General features: G+C 30.9%; 3 protein-coding genes across 8 annotated transcripts; 2 read left to right on the forward strand and 1 right to left on the reverse strand.

Moving 5' to 3' along the window:
- Positions 1 to 211: 211 nt before the first annotated feature.
- Positions 212 to 3,025, reverse strand: LOC103569163 (ethanolaminephosphotransferase 1). Of its 2 annotated transcripts, none has more exons than XM_008546322.1 (3): positions 2,625 to 3,025; positions 2,028 to 2,096; positions 212 to 1,633 (listed from the first exon to the last, which is right to left on the reverse strand). In XM_008546322.1, the coding sequence occupies exons 1-3, from the start codon at positions 2,691 to 2,693 to the stop codon at positions 599 to 601; spliced, it is 1,173 nt and encodes a 390-aa protein (XP_008544544.1). In that variant the 5' UTR covers positions 2,694 to 3,025; the 3' UTR covers positions 212 to 598. The 2 variants fall into 2 exon arrangements, with proteins under 2 accessions (XP_008544544.1, XP_008544550.1); XM_008546328.1 differs by lacking the exon at positions 2,625 to 3,025 and adding an exon at positions 2,174 to 2,219.
- Positions 3,026 to 4,403: 1,378 nt separating this feature from the next.
- LOC103569159 (eukaryotic translation initiation factor 3 subunit K) lies at positions 4,404 to 5,779 on the forward strand. Its single transcript, XM_008546310.1, has 4 exons — positions 4,404 to 4,573; positions 4,647 to 4,866; positions 4,938 to 5,163; positions 5,416 to 5,779. Exons 1-4 carry the CDS (start codon positions 4,521 to 4,523, stop codon positions 5,571 to 5,573), a joined length of 657 nt encoding a protein of 218 aa, XP_008544532.1. The 5' UTR covers positions 4,404 to 4,520; the 3' UTR covers positions 5,574 to 5,779.
- An 896-nt stretch (positions 5,780 to 6,675) lies between these two features.
- On the forward strand, positions 6,676 to 18,191 carry LOC103569135 (uncharacterized). 5 transcript variants are annotated; one of them, XM_008546281.2, is made up of 8 exons: positions 6,676 to 6,761; positions 8,993 to 9,098; positions 10,087 to 10,243; positions 12,444 to 13,528; positions 13,597 to 13,788; positions 14,622 to 14,949; positions 15,013 to 15,306; positions 15,374 to 18,190. In XM_008546281.2, the coding sequence occupies exons 2-8, from the start codon at positions 9,022 to 9,024 to the stop codon at positions 15,614 to 15,616; spliced, it is 2,376 nt and encodes a 791-aa protein (XP_008544503.1). In that variant the 5' UTR covers positions 6,676 to 6,761; positions 8,993 to 9,021; the 3' UTR covers positions 15,617 to 18,190. The 5 variants fall into 5 exon arrangements, with proteins under 5 accessions (XP_008544503.1, XP_008544498.1, XP_008544508.1 ...); XM_008546276.3 differs by having other exon boundaries at positions 6,720 to 7,074; XM_008546286.2 differs by having other exon boundaries at positions 6,752 to 6,770.
- Positions 18,192 to 22,598: the final 4,407 nt, after the last annotated feature.

Here is a 22,598-nt window from a genome sequence, read left to right on the forward strand (position 1 = left end):
TATAAAGACCTAATTTAGAAAATGACATATAAAAATATATAATTCAATATTTGATTTTAAAATAAAAAATTACCAGTGTAATAATTTATTTAATACTGGCGTAGACTTCAAAAAATATTTTTAAATTATTTGATCATAAAAATACTCTAAACTGCAGAATTATCATTATTATAATTCTATAATTAAATAATTATAATAATTAATAACAAGATTGTAATGTATGATTGTTCAATGGCACAAGTGACCACAAATTTATTAAAATTAATTAATAACTAAATAATAATAATAATAATAATAATAATAATAATAATGGTAACGTCCGAGAGACGATACACGATAAAAATGAAGACACATAAATAAACCTACACACGAACCAAAACCAAACAGTATAAATTTCTTTAATGATTTTTAAAAAAATGAAAATAATGAAGAAAGACAATTGGATTATCAATTTTAGTACTTTGATTGATTTACAATTAATGTAAATGCAATTAAAATAAGTGGAAATGATAAACGTGTGTCAGATCTATTCCCGACCTAGTAAGATCCATTGTAAGTGTGTAATTCTTCATTTCTAGCATGCATCGTCGGCAAGTAGTCATTCTGAATGTTCACGAATGCGGAATGGCTTAATACGGAAGTGGTGGCACATTTGTCTCACCACGCAAGACCCGTAATGTACGTGAGCCGCAAGAGCAGCTATTGCCGTCAAATACATTATCTCTAAATCATAACTGGGTATTAAATATGAAAATACAGCCGCGCTGGCTAGCGGTAGTAAAATCCAGGGAAGAATTTCGCACCTCGTATTGCTCATCTGGGACACGATCAACCGACAGCAGATATTTGAAAATATTGTCCCGGTGGCAAAGTAAATAATGCGTGGGTCTTTTTCCATAATGTTTATCGAGGAGTGCGTCACCCAGTAAGTCGCGATGCTGAAAAATAATACAAGAGGCACTAGCGGTCTCATGGCTTCGATGAAGCTCCGATTTTTACCGGTTTTGTCTCGGTACGACTTTATGATATTCCACACGATGACTGGTACGTTTGACACCATCGCGCTCACGTAAAGTATTACTTCGAATAGTAAGCCAGCATCGAAACCACCGGGTAATTCAAACTTCCAGAACTCGTGGCCGAATATACTGGTGCCGATAAACACTAGAATTGTGGCCAGCATGGATGCGTCGTAGCCCCATGGCAAAAATAGTACGCCGGTGTTATATTTCTCCCAATGACTTAGGTAGAAATTTATCATCACGTTCCATAAGATGAAGTACATTCTCAAAGGCGGTATGCTGTGGTCACTGCGACCGAAAACTGAGTATATACAGACTGTTATCAGCATCGCTGTCCAGCTGTCGAGCCCGTGGTCAAATAGCTCGCCGAGTGGTCCTGATGTTTGGGTTCGTCGCGCCTGTTTTCCGTCAATTCCGTCAAGTGTGTATGCCATAAATATATTGAATGCAGCCAGCGCGAATACCAATCGCGGGATTGGTGGATACTCTGGGTGATCATCACTCGATGCGTAGTAATAGTAATCATAGTACGCGAACATCAAAAAGTTTAAGACTGTGAATAGAAATCCTGAGAAGGTTAATAAATTTGGCGCGACCCATTTTGGACAGAACTGTAAAAAAAATGTTATTTATTTTTTTAATTAAACTATTAAATAACAAAATAACAAAACATCGCGTTAGCCGACGTCTAATAATTTTTGAATTTTTTTTGAAAACGATACATTAAGAAAAAAAATATTTTAAAAAATTGCACTTATAGATTTTAAAATTTTCTACATTATTTGTTAAAAAAAAAATCTGAAAATTTTCAATTGTCTGCGAAATTCAGGATCAAAAAAAAATATTTTTTCCCGGGATAAATTTGAACTGATAAATTTCTCAAACCAAAAAATAAATAATCAAAGTTCAAAATTTAAACACAAAAAATGACTAAAGTAAAAACCCTTTAATTTGCAATTATATATGTAAATTATACTATTAATTATGATAGTTATCAATACTTACAGTAACAACCTTGTTCCAAAATGGGTGCATAACATAAATACTCAGAGGACTCGTATCCACGCAACTGTACTGTAAATTAATGTCAGTAATTAGTTATCAGTTGTTAAATATTTGTTAGTAAATAAAAAATAAATAAATGAACAAACTAGTAGTCACACTACTTAAAGTTTATCACTAGTTTTATCAGTCGCCTCATCGTTATTATTGAATATTATATATACACACACATACATATATATATATTTGTATAGTACTAGTAAGAGTACAAATTATAAATTGTCATCCCCGCCAGTTAATGATAGTCCAGTCATTTTAGTTACAAGGATATATTAAATTACCTAGAGTAATTAGCAATATATATTTTTTTAAATAAGTACTGACAAAGTATGAAAAAAAAAATATTTACAATCGAATTATTTAATAATGAATAAGAGGATTAGGATTACGGACGTGACCTCAAGACCTATGAATTAAATGCGGCAAAATCGGTACCGCCGAATTGATAATTAATTGTAATTAAATGTAATTGTGTATTTTTGTATGTATATATGTGTATAAATATGAAAATATAAATATGGAGCGAGCATGTTTGTTTACCTTGTAATTTTCAAAGCCAGTGAGATGTTCTTGAGTCAAATAATTGACTTGTGGAATTAATCTCGTCATTGTTGTGAGTTTTAATAGATACTTTAAGTTAATAAATAAATAGACTAACTACACGTTTTTAATTGACGATTTGACTACCAGCTACATTCAATAAATATAAAATTTACATCGAGATTGGTTGTTTGGATATGTATCTATTTATACGATTTTTTATTTTTTACTATTGTTGATGGTGGCTGATGCTTAAACTTTATTTTACTAAGTACACAACGTAAAAAAAACAAATTAAACTACTACTCTACGTTGCCTCGTTAGTGAGTGATTGTGAGCTCATCGCGTTGGAAATCGCGGAGTCGCAAATTTAATAATTTTTCCTCGATATTGGTAGAGCTTTCACGCATGCGTTTACTTGGTGATGCATGAAGTCAGCTGTAGGTTGGAAATATTTATTGTTATTATTATCATTATTATTTATTTGCTAGAAATTGAATTCAGCGCGTGATTTTAAGCGAGGGGAAGACTGGTAATGCTTGCCAGTGGCGCCAAATACAAACGTGCTCCTTAAACAACCTCAAAAAAATTCAAATCCTTTCACTAGAACAACCCCTACGGTCAAGCCCCAACTTTAAAAAATGATAAAAAATTGAGTTTTTGAATATATCCTGGAATTTTTTGTTTGCAAAGCAGCTGTTTAGCCTCCCAAACGATGTTGTGTTGGGTTATTTCCAACAGGAAAAAGTTATGAGCCACTCTTCATGGATAGTCATCCTCATTTATCCTCATACGGGTCTAAATTCGGAAAATGAATTTTTCTTAGGACTTTTTATAGTATCTCCTATTAGAAGACACCATAAAGAACAAAAAATGTTAATGTTGTGATGGGTTATTCCCAACAGGAGCAAAGTTACAGGCTACTCTTCATAGAAAATCATCTCCACCCATCTCCACCAACGCTCGAATAGGTCTCAACTCAAAAAATAAATTATTCCCAGGACTTTTTATGGCTTTTCCTACTCGAGAACATCATAATGAACAAAAAACGTTTATGTTATGATGGGTTATTCCCAACAGGAGCAAAGTTACGAGCTACTCTTCAAAGAAAGACATGGACAGTGTCATATGCCTGCATCTGCCCGTATCTGCCCGACGATGATTACTCGAAAAATAAATTATTCCTAGGACTTTCTATGGCTTTTCCTACTAGAGGACATCATAATGAACAAAAAACGTTTATGGTGTGATGAGTTATTCCCAACAGGAGCAAAGTTACGAGCTACTTTTCAAAGAAAGACATGGACAGTGTCATCTGCCCGTATCTGCCCGACGATGATTACTTGAAAAATAAATTATTCCTAGGACTTTTTATGGCTTTTCCTACTAGAGGACATCATAATGAACAAAAAACGTTTATGTTATGATGGGTTATTCCCAACAGGAGCAAAGTTACGTGCCACTCTTCGTGGAAGACATGAACAGCGTCACCCTCACCCATGTTCACCCATCCTTATATGGATCTGAACTAAACAAATTAATTTTTTTAGGACTTTTTATGGTTTCTCCTACTCGAGGACATTATAAAGAATAAAAAATGTTAATATTGTGTTGGATTATTAGCAAAACCCTTTTCATCTCCTAATGTAAAAATAATTGAATTCAAATCGCGCCTCGAATTCACTCTTTTCCGCCTGACCGTCGATAGAGTAGATTTTCCTGAATTTCGAGCATATCGATACCGTACACTATCGAAAGTATCGAAACTAATCGACTATTGAATGTCAACCACGCGTTCATTTGCCGTAGCCTACAACCTAACCAACAATTTCATGCTAGTAATAGCAGGACATTTCGTAAATATTTAGCTAATCTATTAAATAAATAATTTAAAAAATGGTCGAGGCAATGAGACAAAATATCGCCGAAATGATCAAAGGCATCGAAAGGTATTTTTTTCATAAATATGAAAATTTATTAATATCAAGTACTTAATTTTATTAAACTGTCATTAATTTTCAGATACAATCCTGATCATCTGCCGACACTGGAGCAATATGTTGAGGTTCAAACTCGTGAAAATGCTTATGATTTAGAAGCCAATTTAACGGTACTAAAATTGTACCAATTGAACCCACATACTTTTAAAAATGATGTTACTGCCCAAATATTATTAAAGGCCCTCACCAATTTACCTCACACTGATTTTGTTCTATGCAAATGTCTACTGAGTGAAAAAATTGTAAGCTTTCAAATTCAAATTACCTCTGTCACTTCTTCTAATTAATATTTATAAATTAATTATCAATCTAGATGCAAGAAGATCTCATCAATCAGGTAATTTACCTGGGAGACATCTTGGAACGATGCGACTTCCAACACTTCTGGGAACGAATGGCTCAGATCCCCATGACTGAACTCTGCGACCGGATCATTGGCTTCAAGGACTCTGTGAGGAAATTCGTCTGTCACGTTGTCGGAATTACATTCCAGACTATTGATAAGAGTCTTCTAGCTCAACTTCTTGGTAACATCGACGGTAAATATCAATCTTCTCTAATGATCATCAAGTTGACAGACAGTTTACCATTTTCGGAGTTTTTTTTTTAACGAATTAATGCAAAAAAAAAAAAATGTAAAAAAATTGCAATTTTTCTAAATATTTCTTTTTTTTTTTGTAAATTTATCGTTTTAAAAAAAATCCAAATGCTATTAGACGTCGGGTAACTTCAGTATGGTTAATTGTCGCTCCTTTAATTATTTACTTAATTTAAATTTATTTTTCATGCAGATGGAACTTTGAAACACTGGGTCAAGAAGTACGGCTGGCAAGAGCAAAGCAAAAATGTCATTTTCATCGCCAATCAGGACGAGAACATAAAAACCAAAAACATCACCGAGAAAATCGATTTTGAAAACGTCGCTGGACTTATGGCTGCCTGTCTTTAAAGTTCTTTTTTTTTTTATTATCAATGCAATTGAAGTCCATTTTTACTGATCATTTTTATAAAAATTTACAAAATAACTCCAGTACAGAATTAACAGTCACAGTAATTACATAATTTTCATATAAATATTAATATTAGTTATTTTCATTCGGAGCGACTTGATTTGTTCGTAAGTGTAATCAATAAATTAAAAATTTAATCCTACAATTTATTTCGTTAATCAATTATTTTTACGTATAGCTGTAATATTTCAAATGAGAAATTTAATCACTAGTCGAAGCATAAATTAATTAAAATAAGTAACGAATTATTACCTACTTTGATTTTTAAGTAAAATAAAAAGCGCAATTACTGAGGGTATTAATTACGGGCACTATTTCATTTAATTATTTATAAAATGTCAAAGTTATAAATATTTATATGCAGACTAATCGCCTGGCTCTTAGATCTTTTCAAGAATTGCCTCCAAAAAAAAAATTTTCATATATTTGGCGCAAGAACTTTAAAAATTTTTCCTATAGATTCTATAGTAATTAAACTTCGTATTAATGATAATAATTATTGACAAAATATTAAATTAAAAATAAGTTATTTTTCAGGAAATTATCAGCGATCAGACCCTAGGATTTGTTTATCAAAACAATAAATATTTTTTCTCAAAAATATATGAGAAAACTTGATACTCAGGGATCAGCAATTTGTCCCTTATAATACTGAAATCAACCGACGTCTGATTTTCGGATTCTGTTAAAAACGATAAAATAAAAAAAAAATATTTAAAAAAATTGCACCTGTAGTTTTTAAAATTTTCTACAGGTGCATATTTTTTTTTGTTGTTATATTTGATTTATTTGAAAAAAACAAATGCAAAAATTTTGAATTGTCTGGTAACTTCAGGATTTGGTCTCTGCTCTAAAAAATAAAAGTAAAAATTATTTTTTCAAATTAATTTATGTGTTAATTAAAAATGGATAAAATATAAGATTGCGCAATCGCAGAGTTGAGATAAGTTTGGAGGGCGCTACCTGAAAAAGTAACCGGTGCACTATCACTGTCATGTTGAAGATTTCCAGAGTTTGTCAGTATCTCCTTGTGTGCCATTGTGTGTAGCACAAAAAAAAAAAAAAAGCAAAACATTTGTTATTTTATCGAGCACGTGACAGTCAAATTTCTAGAACATACAAGAAAAGTATACATCGTAATTATAATTAAATAAAACCTAAATCTATTTATAGTAATTCAGTATTGACACGATATAATTATCAATTAGCACACGAGAAACGTGTTCTTAAAATAAAAGAGTATTATCTGGTGTCAGTTGGACAGCGCCGAAACCGGTGTTTACTCGTCCACGTTAATTGCGCACTAATAAATACTCATAATCTTGTTTATTCCGAAACTCCATTGTATCTACGCTGTAAAAATTTAATTCTTAGTCATCAACATGCAGATACATTCCAACAGCCCTTACAGACCTTTCAGCAGTCGTCTGCGAGCCAATGGTTCGTGTCCACTTGTTCATAATTCAATTAATTTACTTAGTTATTAACCAATTGCATAGTAATCAGTAAATAACACTGCTGTGTCAACTAAATGTTTTGTTTTTTATTTTTGTAATTAATTTTTTATTTTATTTCCGAAACGTCAATTGAACGTTTGTTTAACGAAATGATCTGTTTTTATTTCGAACTAGATCAATGTATCTGTGGTATTATTGATTCTCAGTTATGTTTGGGTAATTTATTTTTAAAAAATTACTTATGGTATTTTTATTACGCCGTATGCTGAGCTGTCATGTTTTTTATAATTGCGTGGGATTTTAAAAAGCTACCAGTGACTTTTTTTTATATTTGAATGTTAATAGAAACAAACAAACTGACATCTGTCTTAACTTCAAAATTTAATTATTTTTATTTATTATTAAAATATATGACATTCATTGAGCTATAGACAAATTTAAAGTGATGATGGGTAGAGTACATAATTAATAAAATTTTAAAAAAATGCGCATTTAAAAAATTTTAAAATTAATAAGTGCATTTTTTATAAATATTTTTTTTTTTATTATTTGCTCTGTTTATTTATTATTTTAAATTTGTGTCTGCTATATTCACACTCGTAAATGTAGCAGACATATGAAAATTTTTTAATTACAATAAATAAATAAAATATTAAAAATAATAAAATTAAAAAAAAATTGCATCCATTGAATTTTGAATTTTCTAAATATGAATTTTTTTATTTTTATTTTATAAACATTTCTAACTTGACTATCATAAAAAAAAAATTTAGTTTATTTTTAAAACATTTAAAAATAAAATAATAATAAATCAAGATGTTTTAATGTCAAATATTTTTTTTGCGAAGAAAAACAAAAAATTATATTTTTAAATTTTTCAATAAAAATTTATTTTTATTATTTTAACAAAAAATTTTTATTCTTTCTCATAAGAAATTTCATACTGTCATCATTATTTAAATAAAATATCAAGTAGACGATTTTTATCACATTAAAAGTATAATTTTTATCTAAAATCAAATTTAATCATAACAATAATTCAAAGTAATCGTAATTTAAAAAAAAAAAAAAGCCTGTACACCTGTTGGTTATTTTCCACATCATAAATTAAAAAAAAATCAGGCCGACTTGCACGTGATTATTTAAATAAAAAATATACAGAATGTAAGATTCGTTAAAAAAAAATACGAAGGCAATAAACGTGCGCGAGATGTTTTCTATCATCAAATAAAGCGATAACAAGATAACCCACGGGGTCGGAGCCTATAGAGAAACGGGGGTGCAGACTAGCTCGTGTGTGGAAGGTTCTCGGCACCTCCTAGTGTTAAAGTAATATAATAATAATAATAATAATAATTATTATTATTATTATTGTTATTAATACAAAAAATCTTGTTGGAATAAGGGGACAAGAGGGACAAGGGATAACGTTTATGATGCTGGTGGTTGTGCCGCGATGATGCTCCGCAGGTCGTGGCCTCCATTGATACTGCCCGCGAAACCGTACTTTGGACTAAATCATCGGGACGAAAAATACCAATAAACTAACGTATCCCGAGCGTTGTTACTCCAGTACTACTTGGTACTTCCGACTGCAACGTATACTTCTCAACTTTATTTTTAATCATTTTACCCTTCTCTTTAATCTATTTTTACTTTAACCTGTTATCAAATTATTTATACTTTTAAATTTATAAAAATTAATTAAGACATGGATCTTTAGTCTAGAGTGTGTAATTTATGCTTGAGTAGTTCATTTAACAAGTGGGGTTTTTTAAATTTCTGGCGAATACCGACCCGAGGAAAGCGATTTTAAAACTTAGCAAACGGGTCAACTAGTGATTTATTTATTTATTTATTTGAGAGATAAATATTTTTGAAAATACTAATCATGCTTACAGAGTCAAGGAGCTTCAGCTCTAATGGAAGCATGATTGTGGTAAGCAACAGGTTGCCATTTGTGCTCAAAAGAAATGAAGAAACCGGCAAACTAGAACGTAAAAGCAGGTAATTGTCTTTTCTCTTTTTTTCGATTACTTATCTAGCGTTAAATAATTAATTGACAGATGCTTTTTTATCTATTACATAATTTCATTAATAAGCTCATTATTACTTTGATAAATATATAAATTTATCTGATAAAAGATTCTTATCATATTTTTATAATTTACCTTGGCAGTAAAAAAAAAATTTTATCAGAAAAGCACATTGGATTTATATATTTTATTTAATTGATATCATAATGAACGCTGACATTTTAAGTAAATTTATTTATTTTTAGTTTTGTTGAAATTTATACGATAAATGATAGCGAATAAATTAAATTGTATTTTTGATAAGTAGAAAATATAAATGATAAATAGAAAAAAATAACTCGTGATTTTGTTATCGTTATAAATTATTGCTTTATATTTTTTATTATAAAAATTCCCCTTTTATTATTTTTTAAAAATAAAAATATTTAATCGTTGCTTGGGTTTTACATTATCAGAATCTTAAGATTTATTTTTAATTAATAATTAGATTTAAAATTTTTTTAAATATTTGTCAAAGTCAATAGATCCTAGAGTAGTTATTATAATTAATCGTTAGATTTATATAAATCCAATTATTGCATTTGTCCCGGCGTATTTTTTTTTTAATTTGTTATAAAATGTATTGATTTTTGAGTAAATTTCAAATCAATCATTGGTTTAAAAGTACATTTGAATGGAAGTTTATCAATTTTTTTTTACCACGATCAAGGTCAAAAATAAGTAAAAGCGATCGATTAGTTTATCAATTTTGGCGATAAAATAAAAAAACTAAAAAAAAAATTCAATTTCTATGACTTGCTCATAATTTTTAAATGAAAACACAGCTCGATTTTTAATTTAATTTTACTTAATAATTTATTATAAATTTTATGGGGAGTGGGGGTAAAAAATTTAATGTCAGTATAATTGGGTAGATTATTATTATTATTAAAATTAATTATTTATAAATTAATTTGTAGCGCTGGAGGTCTTGTTACCGCAGTAGCACCAGTTGTGATAAATGGTAACGGAATATGGGTAGGATGGCCCGGCATGCACATGGAAGATCAAAATGAACAAATACCTGAATCTGATCCTAATGATAGAACTCCAACCTCCGGTTTACTTTCGAGTAAGGTAAGACATAATATAATTACTATTATTTTTTTAAAAAATACTCCATCCTCTAGTTCTCAATCTCTAAAAGTTAATTAGCGAAATTCACTAATTCAGTTTTTACTTAAAAAAATTTCTAAATCTATCAGACATTTAAATAAAATAAATTATTTTATAAAATAATGTCTGATAATTATTCCCATATAATTCTCGGCCTTTATGTTATAAATTTATTTAATTTTCCATACAATGAAAACATGCGGGAGAAATATGATCGAGTTTTATGACCTTGGCATTGACAGTACCTTAACAATTAACGCAATTATTTTTTTATTCAGTCGCTAAGTGATGACTAGTCAATAAAATAATAAACAATACCACCATTCGTCATCAATAATAATCATAATAATATTAATTAACTTGTGTTAATAAATGCATAGACTATCTAATAAAAACAACGATTTTAAAACTCAGCCACACAAACAATATCTCAACAATGCTAAAATAATTATCACGCCCCATCCACGTGTCAGTTAATATTAAAAAAAAAAAAAAAACAAATAAAATAATAGGATCAAGTGATACACAATAACTGATATCGCTCATCCTTTGAAATTACATTTACGATATAATCTCGGGTCATTTTCACAGATAAGCCTTTTCAAACACGATTATTTACCATATAGACAATAATTAATAATCCTCCGATAAGCGGGCGAATAGTTCAAACAAGTTCGCAAAACGTCTAGCTGTTAATTGATTCTCCGGATTATTGTTGTTGCTTATCTGACTGTTTTTATTTTCGCTAAATAATAAAACTGTTTATTACTTATGGAGTCACGTGACTGAGGCATGCTCTGACCTGGTAATAAAAACCCCCACGGTTGTAAGTTATATAGTAAAAATAATAATAATAATAATAATAATAACTAAAGTAAAAAATCACGATCGCTGGCTCGACGGGGTCGGGTTATCATTGATACAGCACCCCATAGCCTGTAACCACGCATCGCTATCGTACATAAATAATAAAAAACATCTTTTGTAATTTTAAAATCTCTGTTTTTTCTTCACGTCGCTCATCGCCCGAAAATATATTTACTTTTTTTTTTTATTTCCAATTGAGAAACTTACGGAAGAAAATAAATGATAAAATTGATTATTTATTTGGGTCAAGATTATTTATCAAATAAATAATATATTTATTTTAATATATATGTAAATATTTTAATATAAAACAAACCACTGATTCAACACTAAAATTTCAAAATGTTATCTTTTTTATTGATCACAAATGCAGTCAAGGGTCAGTCGATCACCTTTTCTGTAGGATCAATTATAAACATATTTTTTATGCACATATATATATATATATATATATATATATATATATATATATATATATATATATATATATATATATATATGTGTGTTAATAGATTTGTTGCCTTAAATTGTTATTATTACGACCTGATTTATTTTAACCGACGTCATATTTTTATAGATATCACATACGAAAAATATATACCGCTAAATTAAATTTGATAAGGACAATAAGACGTATATGTATATGTAATTATGAATATGATATTGCAAAATAATTAAATGTATCGTATCAGTAAATGAGATTGTCGTTATCAAAGACGAGCCCCGCCGTACTTCCATCCAATAACAAAAGCTCAATATGTGATTGTCATAAACACGAGTCAGTAAAAATTAATAGCGATAGGGGCATGTTCGAGAGGCAATTAATAGGCGACAGCCAAGGGGCCGTACATGGGGGGTCAATAAAACGTCAGCAACTATTTTATTAAATAAATATATATTAATAAATAGAATCACGAGTGTTTGTATCAGCGGTTGTTACAAGCTGGACTTTATTCACTTCCGATTAACAGATTTTTTCTTTTTATTTGTCATCCCGCCCAGAACATTTCTCGTTAAACTTTTTTTTTCTCGTTACAAGTACCCTTGGAATGACTCGCGATAACCAGGATCCTATCGGAGAAATGTGGACCAAATAAAATGATTTATATTTTATTTTGTTATCTGTAATTTAATATATTATATATAGATATCAGCTAATAGCTATCAATTTTCATTAAAAGTCAATGGAAATACATTAGAAATATTTCATCGTAGAACTGGTGGCTTTTAAAATTACTAGGAATTTTAAATAATTTATGGGAATAAAATAATTAATTAAAAATTATATTTTCAGGTAGTTGCAGTCCATGTAGAACCTGATACATTTGATTCATACTACAATGGTTGCTGCAATGGAACTTTCTGGCCGCTATTTCACTCAATGCCAGACCGCGCGACCTTCAATGCCGAGCACTGGCGCGCGTACGTCGCCGTAAACGAAGAATTCGCAGCGAAAACAGTGAAGGCGCTCGAGATGATTCACGAGGAGCAAAAGAGTAAACCAAACGGGACTCCATTGGTTTGGGTCCACGACTACCATTTGATGCTGGCGGCTAATTGGATTCGACAGGCAGCCGACGAGAAGAATCTCAAACTAAAGCTTGGTTTCTTTCTGCACATCCCGTTCCCACCGTGGGACATCTTCAGATTATTCCCTTGGGCCGATGAAATTCTACAGGGAATGCTTGGCTGCGACATGGTCGGGTTCCACATCCAAGACTACTGTCTCAACTTCGTCGACTGCTGTCAGAGGAGTCTGGGTGGTAGAGTTGACAGAAAGAACCTTCTAGTAGACCACGGCGGGCGCACAGTCCGTGTACGACCGCTACCAATTGGCATCCCCTTCGATCGATTCGTTTCACTTGCAGAAGCCGCTCCCAAAGTGATAATGACCAACTTGAAAATAGTTCTCGGTGTCGACCGTCTCGACTACACCAAAGGACTCGTCCACCGGCTCAAGGCCTTCGAGATGCTTTTAGAAAAGCATCCAGAGCACCGCGAGCAAGTGACAATGCTGCAGATCGCGGTCCCATCGAGAACAGACGTCCGAGAATACCAAGAACTGAAGCTCGAGATGGAGCAATTGATCGGTTCCATCAATGGGCGCTTCACTACACCCAACTGGTCGCCAATCCGATACATCTACGGGTGTGTCAGCCAAGATGAGCTAGCTGGTTTCTACAGAGACTCAGCTGTCGCTCTAGTTACTCCTCTAAGAGACGGAATGAATCTCGTTGCCAAAGAATTTGTAGCGTGTCAAATAAATACTCCACCAGGTGTCTTAATAGTTTCCCCATTTGCCGGTGCTGGTGAAATGATGCACGAGGCATTAATTTGTAATCCATATGAAATTGATGAAGCTGCTGAAGTTATAAACAGGTACTGAGAATAAATAAACAATTACATTTTTTTTTGTTTCAAATAACTAAATAAATTTTCTGTAACAGAGCACTGACAATGCCAGAAGATGAACGTACGCTACGTATGAATTATTTACGTCGTCGTGAGCGTATATATGACGTAAATTATTGGATGAAATCATTTTTACAAGTCATGGGATCATTGGAAGAACAAGATTCCGTTGGCGCGACTGTAATGCAGCCCGTTACGATGGATGACTTTGATGATTATCTCAGCAAGTAAGTGTCAATGCCAATCTGATAATATTACGACCATGATTAGGGCCCGGCCAGTTATATAATGGGGCATCATTACCATACAATCATTTTTAATTAAATTCCATACATAAAAAAAAATCTGAAAAACGATTGACTCTGCAAGAGAAAATCGCAACTTCTCGCTGTTTCCGAGCTCAGAGAGCTCAAAAATGTTATTTATAAATTTTTAAGCTCTTTGAGCTCAAAAAACAGTTGAGTCGACAGAAGATATATTTTACTAAAAAAAAAAAAAAAACAAAATTTTTGTCATCAAAGGACTCAATAAGACTTAGAATTGATTACATGTTGAAGGAAATTGACTTCAACATGTAGTCAAGATCTGATGGAAACTCGACTTTTGAAAATCGAACTGAAACCAATAACTTCCCTTTTTGAAAATTTTAAATATTTACAGCGAGAGGTTAAAAAAAAATAATAATAAAAAATCTTCAACAATAAAAACTAGGACGTCATTATCATTAATTAATAAATCATACACATATATATTTAATTATATATGAAGCTGATAATTAATTACATTTGTTTAGTCTACGTCAGTAGATAAAATCATTTTAAGCATTAATCGGTGAGCATGAGCTGGGCATGACGCGTGAGTTTATTAACGATAAAAAAGTACAATTGCATGATAGTTTAAGTAATTATTGATAATGATAATAAAAATAATAAAAATAATTATATAAAAATGAATAAGATTATTTTAACTGCTTGTGGAAACGGCGGGCCCGCGCACGCTGTCGCTAGTTGACTCATTGTCAAAGCCAAGTAACAACCCAGTGACCGCACATGTCCCCTAGGTACATTGGCGATGATCACAAATTGGCGCTTCTGCTCGACTACGACGGGACCCTCGCGCCGATTGCGACTCACCCGGACCTGGCGATTCTGCCTCTCGAGACCAAGAACGTTCTTCAGCGACTAAGCAACATGCCCGATGCCTACATCGCCATCATCTCTGGGAGAAATGTAAATAATGTCAAGTCGATGGTGGGCATTGAAGGTATCACCTACGCCGGTAATCACGGTCTCGAGATTCTCCACCCTGACGGCAGCAAGTTCGTCCACCCGATGCCCGTTGAGTTCGAGGATAAAGTTGGCAATTTGATGCAGCTTCTCCAAGATCAGGTAATTTTTTAAATTTTTTTATTAATCAATGGATTTATTAATTGAATAATTAATTTTTTTTAGCTCTGCAGAGATGGCGCTTGGGTGGAAAATAAAGGAGCCTTATTGACTTTCCACTACCGCGAAACGCCAATTGAATCTCGTAGTTTTTTAATAAATCAAGCAAAGAAATTAATTGAAGAAGCTGGATTCAAAGCCTGCAAAGCGCACTGTGCTATCGAAGCTAAACCACCAGTCGAATGGAACAAAGGACGCGCTTCTATTTATATTTTACGTACGGCTTTTGGTTTAGATTGGAGTGAGAGAATAAGAATTATTTACGCTGGTGATGACGCTACTGATGAAGACGCCATGAAGGTAAATTAATTAATTAATTAGTTAATAAATTGATTATTGAATAGATTGTCAAGTGATTGATTTCCAGGCATTGAAAGGTATGGCTGCGACTTTCCGCGTAACGTCTTCTCACATCGTACGCACATCCGCTGAAAGAAGACTGCCCAGTACAGACTCAGTGTTGACGATGCTCAAGTGGGTGGAACGACACCTCGGCAGACGTAAACCTCGCAGCAATAGCGTCGACATTTCAAATCGTTTCCGACCCACCAGCGGCGGTGTCACCATGGAGATGTCATTCACCGAGCCCCAACCTTCACTCGCTCACTAAGAATTTAATTAGTCATTTAAAATACTTAAGAATTAACAAAACGTAGCTCCGTACACTAGATTATTATTATTATTATTATTATTATTATTATTATTATTATTATTATTATTATTATTATTATTATTATTATTTTTACTTTCAATTATTTTTACTTCACTAGTTTATTAAACGTCGACTTTATTTATAAGACTAAGACTTGAATTCACACAACGCAGATTTATATCGCGTATGTTTAAAAGAGACTGTTATTTTTTTTTTCTTAATCAAATTTTTTTGAACAAAAAATTATGATACGTCTCCTGTATTTTTAAAAAAATTTTCTGAATCAAAATCATTATTTCCGGGTACAAAATTGAACAATTAAAATGTTTATTTAAAAAAAAAAAAAGAATAATTTACGTAAAAATTTTCGATGACATTTAAAATTTTTTTTATACTGATTTATAGACCGAGTTCGAGTACGAATATATTTAAAAATTTAATATTATTATTAGTGTAGAATTTAGGAACGTAAATTTAAGACTATCGCTCAAAGACAAATACAGAAAATATGACACAAGATTATTAGATGGTCTTGAGTTGCTGATTTATTTAAATATAAAAGAGCTTCATAAAGACAAGGTTTAAAATAAACAAACAGTAAAATATCAAATGTGTTCCCCATGTAGAATATCCTCTAAAGAACTGCGTATTTTTTATCGGACATTTAAATGAACGTAAATATTTTTTTAAGAGATCTCCACATTCAATATGATGTCTGAGTGTTGATATCAATATTTTTATTACTAAAGACTGAGGTCAGTTAGAAAATATTTCAAGCAATGACATGAATTATAAGAAGTGTACAGTGAGGAATTACTGTCACTACTCACTGTGAATCATAATTTACATTTTTCCACTAAAACCGGGATTTATGAGTCTGAAAGTATTTTTACACGGAGTAGTAGTCGAAAAAAAATTAGTGAAAGTAGCGATATGCCTTTGAGTGATGTAAGTTTCTAAAATTTATAGTTTTTTTATTTTTAAATATTTGATTGGTAATTGTGGTGTGCAGTCAACTGATCCCAATAATTTTATATCACAAGTGATCCTTACAAATTGATCCCGCGACATGAGTTTGGAAATTATGAAAATAAAGGTTTTAGAGATGATGATAATGAAAGTTATAAAAATCTTGATGACATACGGATTAGATGCCAGTTGAATTTAGTCTGGAATCAATTTGTAGGAATCATTTGTCGGGGATCAGTTGTCATGGAACCGGTAATTGTGTAAGAGCGTTTATTTTTTGGCACAGGAAATTTTATTCTGTTTCGGAGTTTCCACTTTGCATTAAAAAAAAAACGAGATTTTAATTTTTAAGTTACAGAATTTTATAAAATTATAATTCTACATAATTTTGTTTTCTATTTTAAAATAAATCATCTATTTAATTTAATAAATCAGTAAGCAAAAGTTTTCATTGTGCAGCTTCTGCTAGAACTGTCTTCAGAAAAGAAAATTGAGTCAGTAAAACAATTAAAAAATTAATTTCATCTAAAATTTTATAACTAATCTGATTTTAAAAATAAAAATAATTTTTTTTTACAAAAAATAAATCGAACTCTTACATAATTACTTGATACTTTATTCTTGTTTCAATAAATATAGAACGCGATTTAGAGATTTAAGTATTTTTTAAGTCAGCATCATAATTTAATACACTGAGAGAAAATACTTTAAATTAAAATTTAATAATTGATTTTTTTCCGTATAAATAATGATTAAAAAAAATCAAAAATATTTATCAAATAAACAAAATCCATTTTGTCAAATAATATTTCTCTTAGTATATAAAGTAAAATAAATAATCCTACAGTAATCTCCTTTATTTTATCTCGATATTTATTAATTAGTTATCATTACTAGTCAATAAAAAAAAAGCTGTTAAAAAAACAAATAGCGAACTAAGAAAATAATTTAAAAAAAAAAAATTTTGACTAAAAAAAATCATATCAAATAGAAGTAAAAAAAAATGAAGCACCACCAGAATTTTCAAAATAAATACCTATAAAAATTTTTTCTCTGGTGTTTCAATTGTTTACAAACTGAAAATAATTATGCGCTTATTCAAGTGATTATGCGTCAATATTATAACTCTGTACACGTACACAATATTGTGCACGACCTCATGAACAAGCCTTACAATCACAAGAAACGGGTGTACGTCTACCGAATAAATTATTAATAAAATATGACTAATTTTTATAAATATATTTGAAATGTTAAAAATATATGTCAGTAACTTTTTTGAAACTGTAATTGTCTTGTCTGGTTGTACAAAAAAATTTCCTTTAATTTGATTAAATAAATAATTAATATATGAAAGAGTCAAATTATTTGTAAAAAAAAAAAATGAATTTATATTTAAGCCAACTGCTGCATTGTAAAAATTGGGAGTGAATTGGGATTTTATTTAAATTCAAATTCCCTCCGTCAGAGTTCCGAAGTTTTAAAAAAAAGTCACTCCGAGAGAATTAAATAAATAAACAGTTATCTGCTTCGCATTTACTCTGGATTTACTCTGCTAATTTTTTATTGTGTGTCGAACTATTGGGAAAATAAAGAGTTGAAATAAAATTTACTGAAATGAATAATAATTTAATCTTGCCGTAGATTTAAAAAATTTAAAAGCTGTCACTCATGCAGTTAATCTTCTTGAGATACATCCATTCTCGGTACTGGTATACCATATTATTATTATATATACGGTTAAATATTTTTATATTTAAGAAAAAGAGAGAGCAAAGTATCTATTGCCAATAACAATGAGGATCATTTCAGTAAATTCATCGTGGGCGGACGTCTATTCTGGAAATATATAAATATTTTCATTGGCTACTATACTAGTCCATCTTATACGACATAATACAATATATATATAGAGAGTATAGGATATATATAAGAATCAAAAAGTAAGAGAGAAAGAGAGAAGTGCGTGGAAAAGACCACCTTCAAGTTAACATTCAATTGGAGGGTTTTGGATCCAGCCACGAGTGCACCTACAAGGGATACCATGTGAGTATTATCGCAGGTAAAAGAAGTGAATAAAAGAACGATTACACGGTGTCCATTTCACGATGAGGCTGAAAAAAATACGACACAATAGAGGGGAGAAAGAAAACCACTGAGTAGAGGTTTTTTTTTTCCTACGATCTTTCTCTACTTTTACTCTACTTATTTGGTTTACTGGGATATAAATGAAGATGGGGATGGGGATATGAGGATACTATAGCAAACTCGTGAGGCTGAGAATCCGGAGCATTATCTCCGCTGTTTTGCCGATTCAATTGTGTGGACAAAGAAAGCCAGCATTTAACAAGAGTTTAATAAAAGGCAAACAGTTCTCGCTGCTGTCAAGAGATAGACAGTTTAGTATTTTATATGTCTAGATATATAAAACTTAAATTTTGGGCACGAGCTGATTAAAGTTCATTTTTTATTTTTTCACAATTAAGCTTGGAAAATATTTAAAGGTTTAGCAGTTTTTGATAAACTCAAAAAAACAAAATTTTCATTGACTTATGGAGCTGCCATAAATTTTTGAACTTTAGAGCGACGAAAAAAATTCATATATTTTTGGTCTCAGAATTTTTGACGGTCATTAAAATTTTTTAATAGAATTTTAAAGTCCCCATTACTCTATTTTGGGAAGAAGAAAATTTATTATGGAGAATATTCAAATTTTCGCAGACTTCCGAGCCCTTGGGAAAAAAAAAATTTTTTTAAGTGAAAAATAATTTAAAACAATAAAATATAAATTTAAACAATTGCTCTAAAATAAATATTGGAGCTTTAAATATGTAAATCGCAGATAGATTGGTAAAATTGAGGAATTATCGGAAAAGGCCGGCCCTAAGTCAGTAACCCAGTGGAAGGAGCCCGTAGGCGGGAATCGATCCCAAGTGTAATTACCCGAGCGCTGAATTTTTTATCGTACTGAAACAATGACGTATTTTCAAACTAAACAAGATCGAGTGCCGTAGTATTCCCTATCCTTCATTCATCCACCATTTCAATTCTCCCATCCATACTTTGTCCTCCTCTTTCAAGCTGCTCCTGCTCCCTGGGATAAACTGCAGTTTTTGTTTACATTCCCTGTAATAGAATAATCTGCGGATTGCAGGGACCGAATAAAGGAAATTGAGATTACCAAAGTATTGTTAACTGTTTATATAATTCATCAACTACCACAATTTTTTTGTTCACATGAAATTTGCTAATTACTTCAGGCGCAGGGCAATGCGGCCTAGAAAATTTGATTAAAAAAAAAAATTTTACAAACAATTCTGTATCCATTCTGTTGCCATGTCAACTTACGTCAGAATCTTAACTCGAAAAAAAATTTTTAAGAATTGTTTAGAAATTGAAATTTTAAAAATTAATTACTTAAGCACGTGCTCTATTTACCCCTACTCTAGAGAGAGAAAATTAACGGAGTGATTCTTATAAATTTATATGTCAGTTTGACATCCATTTCCACAAGTGCATAAAGTTAGTTACTAAAATTTTTTCTCCAAATTTTCATTTTCTTTCTTTAAGAAAAAAAAAAACAAAAGGAAAATAGTAGTAATTTTCCAATAAGCGACGACATGAAATTCCCATCGTGTGAATCGTTGAACAAACAATTAAATAAATAGAATTAGAGTTATAGACCTAAAACGGAGGTAAGTAGTGACAGTCATCGGACGATGCGACACATTTAACTCCAGACTATACACGAGAATACTCATCCACTAAATGATAATATTCTCTTTATCTTGTGAAATACTTATAGTTAAGTATTTATACTACAAACTATAGTGTAATGGATATCACATCTATCTTTTGGTTCGAGTTTGTTGTCTTAACGGGTTAATATCACTTAGCACAAATTCGTTGTAACAATATTTATTATTTACATAAATGTAAAATAAAGTTATTGTTAAAAAATTAATAATTTTAAAAAAATTACTAAACTTTATATAAATAAGTTACTATATTTTTTCCAGGCTCGTTTAATAGACACTAATAAACAATTTTTTATAGGAAAACTATAAACGTTTTTTCGTCAACAAGATTTTCATGCCGTCGGCGAGCGTACTCGGAAAAAAATGTTTAAAAATAGTTTAAACATATATGTGTGGGTATGTATGCAGACATATGTATAGATAAAATATAGATATGAAAAGAGTTAATTGGTTTTTGACGAAAATACGCGCATGGAGCGACCGCCGCTAACGAGTTCCGCGGGTTACCCTCCCAGGTTTCCATTGTTATATAACGCATACTGTGTACTATGCACTGCATATCAACATGATACTGATGCTGATGAATGAGAGAGAAAAAAAATATCCAAGCATTGGCGATTGTCCGACAGATATGTCGCTCATACGCTTCCAATTATGGAAAATTAATTGGCGTAACGGTCTAAAACGCGTGAATTCAGATCTATATTCATTCACTTTGTCCTCTTTCCTCTTTACTCATTTCATGCCTTCTCTATATAAATATATATACATATATACTGATGGGAATACTGCGAGTTTATGATCAGACTGTGACAGTGATGTAATTATTAGAGTAATTATCCTGTACAATGCAGCGTACAATATTTTCATTGCATATATATAAGCATATATATTTGTATATATATAAATTACATACAACGATCGGTTCAACAATTTTCACGCCAATACAATTCTTGTGAAAAAATCATATAAATTTATTCAAAATATATGAGAGGAAGGGGAGAGACTGCGAAAAAATTTTGTTTTTGATCTTAAATAATTCTCATATTTTTAAAGTATGAAAGATATTTTAAATTTTCATAAAAATAAATCAGGCGAAATGAGCCAGGCTCCAAAAAAATTTATAATATAAAAAAAATCAAAATTTCGAAATTTTTCTCACAAGACTTTTTTCTTTAAAAAAATATGAATTAAAATATAATTTTTAATATAAAGGTTTTGTTAAATTTTTTATTCACTCTAGGGAATATTATAAAAGGTGCCGGAGCCCTTTGAAGTTTTTAAAAAGACAAATATTGACCTCTGAGATAATCTTTAGAGATTTTATTTCTTATTTTATTTTAAAAATTTATGATACCTGTTGTTTGATATTTTTCTAAAATATTTTTTTGATGGATATATTTTGTCGTTAATTGATTTAATCAACAAGTTGACTTCAGCGCAGTATTTAACGACTTAGAGGAGAAGAAAGTGGTAAAAAACAAGATTTGCCGAGAGTTAAGAGTGCGGCTCATGCAAGGAATAGGTCGTCGAGTGGATTATATTTTTCCGGCAATCATCGTCGAATATTCGGCGTTAATGCGACAACAATACACAAAGTGTTTTCACGTTTAAGCTCCGTGCTAAGTGGATATCGCAGCAAACTACGGGATACCTGCAGCCTCTATCTGAGACTGGGACGTGAATAAGACGAGTGCAGAGTCGAGAAACCCGTCGATTATTTCACCACGAACATGCATCAAGCTGAGAGTTGTTATTAGTTGGTTGTTACACTTGACTGAGTACGCCTTTTTGCCTTATTTACTTACTCTTAAATACTTTATGAGTTTTTTCTTCCCAACATGCGTGAGTATTTGTCTGTAATTTTTAAATAATAAAATCTCAAGAAAACGATTTAACATAAAAAGAAGACCGGCCGCGAAAGCCAATGGAAATTGATCCTGTGAATTTTATTCTTATGTATTTATATATTCTTTACTTTCTTTTCTATACCTTGATTTCATATTTTTTTTTTTTTTACTTTTCAATAGACTTGTTCATGTATAAATTATTTATTTCATTTAAATATTATTCTATGACTTGGAATAAAAATTTTAGTTGAAAAATTTTCTCAATAAAAAAAATGTCAAATTTTTTATATCAAAAATATTTCTTATTATTTAAAAAATAATTTTTGTTTTATTTCCTGTATAAAAATCAAATTTAAAATTTTG

This window comes from Microplitis demolitor, chromosome 1 (genome assembly GCF_026212275.2).
Source record: "Microplitis demolitor isolate Queensland-Clemson2020A chromosome 1, iyMicDemo2.1a, whole genome shotgun sequence".
NCBI lineage: Eukaryota > Metazoa > Arthropoda > Insecta > Hymenoptera > Braconidae > Microplitis > Microplitis demolitor.